General features: G+C 43.3%; 1 protein-coding gene across 2 annotated transcripts; it reads right to left on the bottom strand.

The window, feature by feature from the left end:
• Positions 1–2,234: 2,234 nt before the first annotated feature.
• On the bottom strand, positions 2,235–7,678 carry LOC130581335 (ankyrin repeat domain-containing protein 40-like). Of its 2 annotated transcripts, none has more exons than XM_057379374.1 (5): positions 7,507–7,678; positions 6,848–6,996; positions 4,887–5,369; positions 4,216–4,391; positions 2,235–3,523 (listed from the first exon to the last, which is right to left on the bottom strand). In XM_057379374.1, the coding sequence occupies exons 1-5, from the start codon at positions 7,638–7,640 to the stop codon at positions 3,401–3,403; spliced, it is 1,065 nt and encodes a 354-aa protein (XP_057235357.1). In that variant the 5' UTR covers positions 7,641–7,678; the 3' UTR covers positions 2,235–3,400. The 2 variants fall into 2 exon arrangements, with proteins under 2 accessions (XP_057235357.1, XP_057235358.1); XM_057379375.1 differs by having other exon boundaries at positions 4,887–5,366.
• Positions 7,679–7,687: the final 9 nt, after the last annotated feature.

Here is a 7,687-nt window from a genome sequence, read left to right as displayed (position 1 = left end):
AGGAGTGGTTCTTGTTGGAAAAGAACTGCAGTGTGTACCAGTGAAYGCTGTGGCTGTAAGGCAGTGAATTTACATTCTTTAAAGAGAGCATTATCCTTGCCATTAGTATTCAGGCCTTGACTGTACATGTAACCAAAGTCAGACATGGACAGAGCACCATTGTAACTTGTGCTGATTTGTGGGGTCTGTGTAGTGAAGTGCACTTAGAAATCTGTACCTTGGTCCCTCTGTGCTTAGTCCTGGGTTTTGATACCATATGCAGCCAGCCATGTTCCTTTTTTGATATTTATTGTTCTAAAGCAGACACATGTCCAGGGGCATAGGGGATTTAGAAGAGATGTGGTGRTGTTTTTGGAAAAAATAGAAGTAGGAGCAAGTGAAATTATAGCTGAGTTCTAATTGAAGACCTTTTCCTTTGAAATTTGTGAGACAGGACTTGGCCTCTGCCTGGGTGTGTTACTTCTTCCAGTGGTGAAAATGTTTGTCTTGCACCTTCCACTGCATGTATTTGTTACAGGATTTGCATTTCCCCTTACTTTGCAGAAGTTAAAATGGTAAAATGAGGTACCTTGTAGTAGCTTAGCCTGGGATTCAGATTCTGATGTGTGACTCATAGTGGAGTCTTTAACRCTTTGAAGATGAAGGAAAAATCTGCTCACAGAGCATAGGAAACACAGTTCCTTTCTTGTAACTATGTCCACATTTGACTGTATGAACATCTCTCCAGGGATGCGTCTTTGAGAGAGGTATCATCTTCAGAGCTCGAGCCYGGGAGATAAATACCATCCCAGATTTTCTAGGAATGCTAGGCAGAAGGCARGTAGCTGATTTCAGTGAGCACTTACATGCTTCCTCCATACTGGTTTTGACAGCCTGACAGTCTTTTGTTAGGTGTTAAAATTGTACTAGCCTATGATTTTTTCAAAGCTGCATTAAAATTTTAATTGTCTTGTGCACTCTAGAATGATCCCCCCACATCCTACCCCTCACCCTGAAAAGAAAGAGATCGAGGTATTTGAAACAACTGATACTTTATTGTAAATGAAGAGTAGCAATGTCAGTTCAGTACAAGTTTGTAGTGCAAACAAAAGTCATCCTTGGAAGAACTGTAAGTTTTGTAAACTTAGTCTCACTTGTCATTCCAACAGTTTATTGTTGAAAGAAAAAAACCCAACAAGAAAGAGTTAACTAGTGTGCCTTAGAGTTTATCAAACTGCATAAAACATACAAAAATATTTCTCTGAATGCATAGACTTACTGTTAATAGAGTCAGATCACGAGTAAAGTTTAAGTCTTAACACATTAACAGTTATTCTTGGTGGAAACTAGAGCAAATAAAGCTTTTTAAACCGGCTCCTCTATAGCAAAATGTTTAGTTTTTAGTGGAGATAGTCCTTACACTGACTTCCTAAATAAAGGAATGGGAAATAAATTAGGTACTGTTATTAATTTTGAGCCATTTAACCACTACTGTTTTTCAAACAGTTATTGCACATAATCTGAGCTAGCCTTCAAGCTATGCTGGAAAGATAAATACACAATTGTTAAAACAAAACCTCYTTTCCTGTCCTACAAGTAAAACAAAAYAGAARYCTTRGTTAAGAAATTTTACTTCATACTGYGTCAGTCTTGAACTTCCCTAGARTTGAATCTGGCATTAAAGTAGCTCAGCTCCTGGCTAGAGGAAAGCCAGGATTGAGAATGGGAAGTTAGCAGGGTTGAGGTTATGTGTATGGAACATGGGGGAAAGGATGATAATTATTTGACTGCAGTAAGCAAGAATTTTAAGCCCAAGTAACTTGGTGAAACCCTGAGCCCAGAGTCAAGCATCTCTGCTGGCAGAAGGGGTTTCTGTGTTCCCTTGGAAGACTCCCCCAAGCTGCTGCATGCCAAGGTAAAGCAGGACACAGGGACAGTGGCAGCCATGCTGCTCCCACCAGAACATGRTGCTGTGCTATTTATAGTCTGACTGTCAACACTGCAGTCCAGATCAACAACAAACACAGCACCGGCTGTGCACAAACTGCTCTAATGCAGCTTYATAAAGCACAGATGGAAGGAAAATCAATACCATTTGGGAGGGGGGAAGAAAAAGCTCATGCAGGAAAAGTAAGTTACTCACCCCTCCGCCTGCCTCAGGACCCAGTTAAGGTTTTTGGTGCAAAGGTCAGCATAGTTTTTTTTTGGTACAAAAGAAAAAGCCTCCAAAAGCATAGCTTTGCAGGCTGCCAAGGTATCAGGAAAAGCTTCAGGCTGTTTATACTCCAGCAATGTTGTGACTTACATACTTTAACCCACAGGTGGATGTTTTCTTTACTGRCTTGCTTAAATGCAAGTCAAACAGGCTGTAGCCTTCTTAGAATTGTTTTTTTTCACCCTCCACCGAAAAAAAAAAAAAARTTGAAAGCACCTGGAGGCATTCAGCCCTTTCAGTATCACCTGGGTAAAGCAATGCTGTATAACGGTGACAGTACACTGCATTATGTAAAGTTACAGGTTGGTACTTGCTTGTGGTGTGTTTCCCATCTAGTGACTCATAAAAGTGTGGTATGTTCCTTCCAGCTGTGACCCCTCAGGAGGACACWGCTGTATTTCTCACACAGCAGAAACCACCACATCCCCTGTAACTGTGTGTGAGAGTGAGCCACAAAGCTTTCCTGTACTGACACTGGTGTGAGTAATGCATAGGCTCACATTGGACAGAAAGTAAATAAATAAAACCACGGACATAGATTGGGGATCCCCTCCCCAAYTCCTGAAACAAGGGCTTTTTCTTGAAAGGACACTTCAGCTTGTTTGGGACTTAATTAAGGAATATTTAAGACGCTTTTGTATTTTTTGGTGGAGGTGAGGTGGAGAGATGCCATCACTTAAGGTGCAATATTCTCACATGGGAAAGAAACATTTAAATATCTCTAGACAACACATCTTAGTGAATGTCTGTGAGGGACAAAGGATTAAGGATTTGCGCATTTACCTTTTTAGAGAGCAACTTGTCATTGTTTGCCTCTTTAACTTAATGACAAAGTTCAAAATACATATATACACACAGAGACACATRATTTCCTGAATCTTTCCATGAGTCTTGGTCAGAATGGCTGTACTTAACATAATTTCATACCAATAATTATATCTTTTGTGCCCCCTGCTGCCAAATACAACCAGTAAACTACCTTAAAATATACTGGAAGCATGTGATTTTAGCAGACAAATGAGGTATCCCTTGGCTGAATACAGTATCAAGTAAAAAACAAAAGCAAAGGGGATATTAAATATAAAATATAAACTATTAGTTAAAACAGTAACCCTAACAATAACTTAAGGTTTTACACACATGTAACTCACTGCCTTCCAAAGGCAGCACATGTCCCTGCCAGGTGTCCACATTSCAGCTGCAGGGTCAGTAGGTCAGCTTGGATGCTCTGCTGTTGTAGCACGCAGCGTTCCAGAAAGGAGAGCTGTCACTTCTGACAAGGACCAACTCCAGCTCTTGGAAGTCCTGGAGTCTGGCAACATCCTTGTCCTTGTGAGGAACACACACAATGACACATTACTCCTAAACATAGCTGAGTGTTGCTATTATTTATAAAATAGCTTAAGGAAGTAAAAACTAAAATTCAGGGACATCACACCCAATGATAGAAATAAATAATGAAAAAATAAATCTTACCAGCATATACTCATTGAAAGTGTAGCAGTGTGCTTGTTTGGTTTTTCTCCTCAAACTTTTTCTTTTCAAATCTCATGATTTGGCTGAATTTGTGCACATCACTCAACCAAGAGCTGTGACCACTTTCATTTACAGGCCTCCAAAATATTTTTGGAACAGAAGAGCAGGTTCATTTGTTAACAGCRTATCTTTAAATTATTCATATGCCAATTTGTGGAGGTTTTTTTCCCCTTACTGTTTGTTCTTTTTAGGCAAGCAGTGAAGTAGTACTTGGCAATTATGTTAAAAGCATCCTAATGCACCATTTCTGTTATATTTTAAAGAAGTCAAGSTGTAATAGTTCCATATGCTTTAGGAGCTGAAATACTCTGCCTCTTTTGACAAGAATATTTTTAACAAAGTTACAATGAAGTTCCATCATCCCTCTGAATTTGTCAGCTTAAGTCTGTTTTTGTTTTTAACAAAGGTGACATTTTCGCAATCTTTKTACAAAAATACCTTCTCTGGTGTCTGCAAAGTCAAGTTAATCTGGTTTCTATTCTTACCTTTCTCACTAGTGTATTGGGTAGTTTCCTGATCTTCTCTACTTGCTYTGGATTAATGCCCAGTTCACAGCAGCTCACTCTGAGCAAATCTTGATAGGTCAGTTCTTGCCTGTCCAGTTCAATCTCAATGAAATCATTGTCTCTGAGGTTCTGGACTCTCACCTTGAGCACAAGTTCTGACAGAGAAAGGATTAAAAGGTTAACAACACAAAAGACAACAAACCCAAAAGTAACACTATAGTTTTTACTATTATCTTCTGAATTCAGGTTTTATAATACAATCCCTATGATCTCACTGAGAAATACTGTGCAGTTAATAGAAGCTTCCAGCAAAAATAGAGGGGAACCATGTTAACACTGTTGGAACACTGTGACTGGATGGATCAAAGTCAAGTTGCTGCCAAACTAGCAGAGCTGCATTTGATGCAAATGTATTGCAAAATTTAATCTTTCATGTTACTTGGACTGATCTTTCCATTGTTTTGCAAAGTATTACCATGGTTAAAATAAAGTATAACAGAAATTTTACTTAACTGAGCAGGAAAAGGTTCAGGGCACTTCTGGCACAGAATTGAACATTTCTGCCTCTACTCGAGTCTGAAGTGGAGTGATTATTTAACTTCATTGTTCACCCAGTAACTGTAGTAGGACAGGACGGGGCACCTCTTTACCTTGCACGTTACACGGGAATGTTCCAGTGAAGAAGAAGGGCTGGAAAGCAGGCATGGAGCTGCTGGGGGAGGTGTTGGGTTGCAGAGGCACGGCCTGGCTGGACACTGCTGGGGAGCAGAGCCCCATCCCGGGGGGCACGGCCGGGGGACACACRGGGCCATTGGGCAGCTCTGGGCTGGCACRTGCCGTGGCTGCAGGGACAGTGGGYACGGGGGGTGGTGCAGCCACAGTGTCCAGTGCCGGGAAAGCCTCGTCACTGCTGCATGATGTTGGTGTGCAGATGCTTTCGGCCTGAGCTGCTGATGGACAGGGGCTGGTTTCACACTGGGAAGCAGAAGAGATGGAAGCACTTTCATTCTGGGATTCTGCCAAGCTGCCTGGAATGCTTTCTTCCGTGTAAGGGAATGGTGGGTTGGCCAAGTAGTTGGCAACAAYTGGCAAATTTAAATCCTTCACTCCTTGACATTCAGTTTCTTCCTCTACTGATGAAGTTCAAAAATGAGGGGTAGGGGATGGAGAGAGAAAACAAACCACCATGTTACTGGATAGATCTTTAACATTTTGAATATAGTTAGCTTTCCTATTGTGTCTTGAAACTACATCACATTCCAGGGTCATCAAAGAATGGCACTGATGTTCCACAAGCGTGTAACACCTGGAGGCCAGCAGCAGTAAAGTGAAGAAAAACCTAGAAATATCTTCAGTGTATTCTGGATTTTAAAAACAAACTGAGGGAAAAAATAACCCTAGAAAGACACATAATTTCTAGCAGTGTTATTCCAGTGCTTTCAAATTAATTGGATGACCAGTAGTCCTTTATTAAATCTCAAAGTGCTTTTAATAGCACTGCTGTAAATAGTTTATTATGACCCAGGCAAGCAAATTCAGCCCATTATTCAGGCAAGTTCCTTCAGGCAAGTAACTACTTGCTGTAATACCCAAAGTCTTCTCTTGCATAAAGGCACTACAGTAAGTGACATTCCTGCCTGATTGAGGATTATAGAACATTAGGCAGTTCAGAGAGATCTGCTCAGTAGCACCACACTCCCAGAATAAAAACTATGAGAGAAGGTACGTGAGATGTGTTTATTCCCCAGGAAACACATGAAAGCATAACAGACAAAAATAAGACAACTATGAACAGAGTTCATCCCCATGTGCTTGACAGTTCAGAAGTTAAAAACAGGTTTGCTGCAAACTAAGCCCAAGAGATGAGCACCTTGCCCTAAAGAAATTCAAAGTATCAGGCAAGAACATGCCATTCTTTCAGGGGTTACTGTTGAAACCTGAGTCATGATTTAGCTGCAATCTTGTTAAGGATAACCCCGCACTGTTGAAAAGAGCAGATCTTTGAAGAGAGCAATTTAAKTGCAATTAGGAGAAGACAGCACATCAACATTTCCAAAGGTAAAGCACTTATAATTTTTAATCTGGAGCACAGTACCTAGATGCTGATGGCAGTTGTGTTCAGGAGTGTCACATCTAACTCAGTTTGCTGTGCTCATGAGAAGTATGGCAGAATTATGAGGCAAAAAATAACCATACTGGCAAGTCACAGTATAACAGGTGCTCAGAAGCTGTAACTTCTTGAGTGAGAGGATTTGTAATATCGAGCATGGTCAGACCAACCCAAATTGTACAACTGTGAAAACCTCCATCCCATTTGCAACCTGCGTGCCAGCTTTAGCTCAATGACAGCCAACAGGAGTGCAGCAGTACACTTCCCAAAGCACACAGCTCTTTCCACCTCTTGGTGATACAGTTCAGAACACAAGGCCTTCCTACCTGAAACCCTCATATTTATTAGCTCAAGTATGAATTCCACTTACAAATCAGAGCTATCTAATGAGATACAATGGTCCTAGCCAAGGTTTTGCCAATCACTGCTTCAGATAAACACTAGAAACATTTTAGTGTTTAGACCAAGAATTCTAGATGACTTCTAGGATGGGAACAGTACCTCCCAGAATCTTGCGGATGTCTGGTTTGGACGTTAGCTGTGCCGCCAGCTCTCCCTGAGCAGTGAGGATGTGCTTGTCAGCTCCAGCCTCCAGCAGGCAGGACACCACCTGGGCATGGTTCCGCTTACAGGCCCAGTGCAGGCAGGTCCTGCGGGAAGGAAGCACAAGGGTTGGGATCCATCGTGCCGGCTCCTCCTCACCAGCCCCTCCTACTTCACCCCAGTTATGCGTGAAGTGCTACCTAGGAACAAAGTTTCCTTCACTGCCGCGCTTTTTAAAGTCCTGAATCTGTAAGTTGTAGGGCCATTCTTTGCCTTGCAGAGTGACTCCTGCTGTCCCACAGCGACAGGAGGAGGACCTTGAGCAAACACGCRGTGACAGGTGGAAGGAGGGCGACCTGCTTTTATCGTGATCCTCTTTAGCAGTAAATCTGCAAGCCTCCCGAGATTAGCTTTTCCGTTTTTGTAAATGGAGAAACTAAGAAACACAAGMGCTGCGTGCCCGGAGCAGCTCCCCCACCCCGCGCCTGATGATGGTTTAGGGGGAGCCCCGAGCCCAAGCACCCCGAACACCGCCACAGGGAAGGGCAGCGAGGCAAGAGCCGGGCCCGCAGCGCCCCCGGCCCGCCCCGTGTCCCCCTCAGCGCCGGGACCCTCACCAGCCGTTGATCTCGTTGCGGGAGTCGATGTCCGCCCCCGCGCCCAGCAGCCGCCGCACCTCCGCCACGTCCCCCAGCGCCGCCGCCTCCCGCAGCCGCTCCTCCAGCTCCCGCGCCTCCGCCGCGCCGCTCATGGCCGGGGCCGCGGTCGCCGGGCAGGGCCCCCCCTCGGCCCGGCTGC

Source organism: Malurus melanocephalus, unplaced genomic scaffold (genome assembly GCF_030028575.1).
Source record: "Malurus melanocephalus ecotype Western Australia unplaced genomic scaffold, MMel_1.1 scaffold_403, whole genome shotgun sequence".
Classification (NCBI taxonomy): Eukaryota; Metazoa; Chordata; class Aves; order Passeriformes; family Maluridae; genus Malurus; species Malurus melanocephalus.
This window is presented reverse-complemented; position numbering and strand designations above follow the sequence as displayed.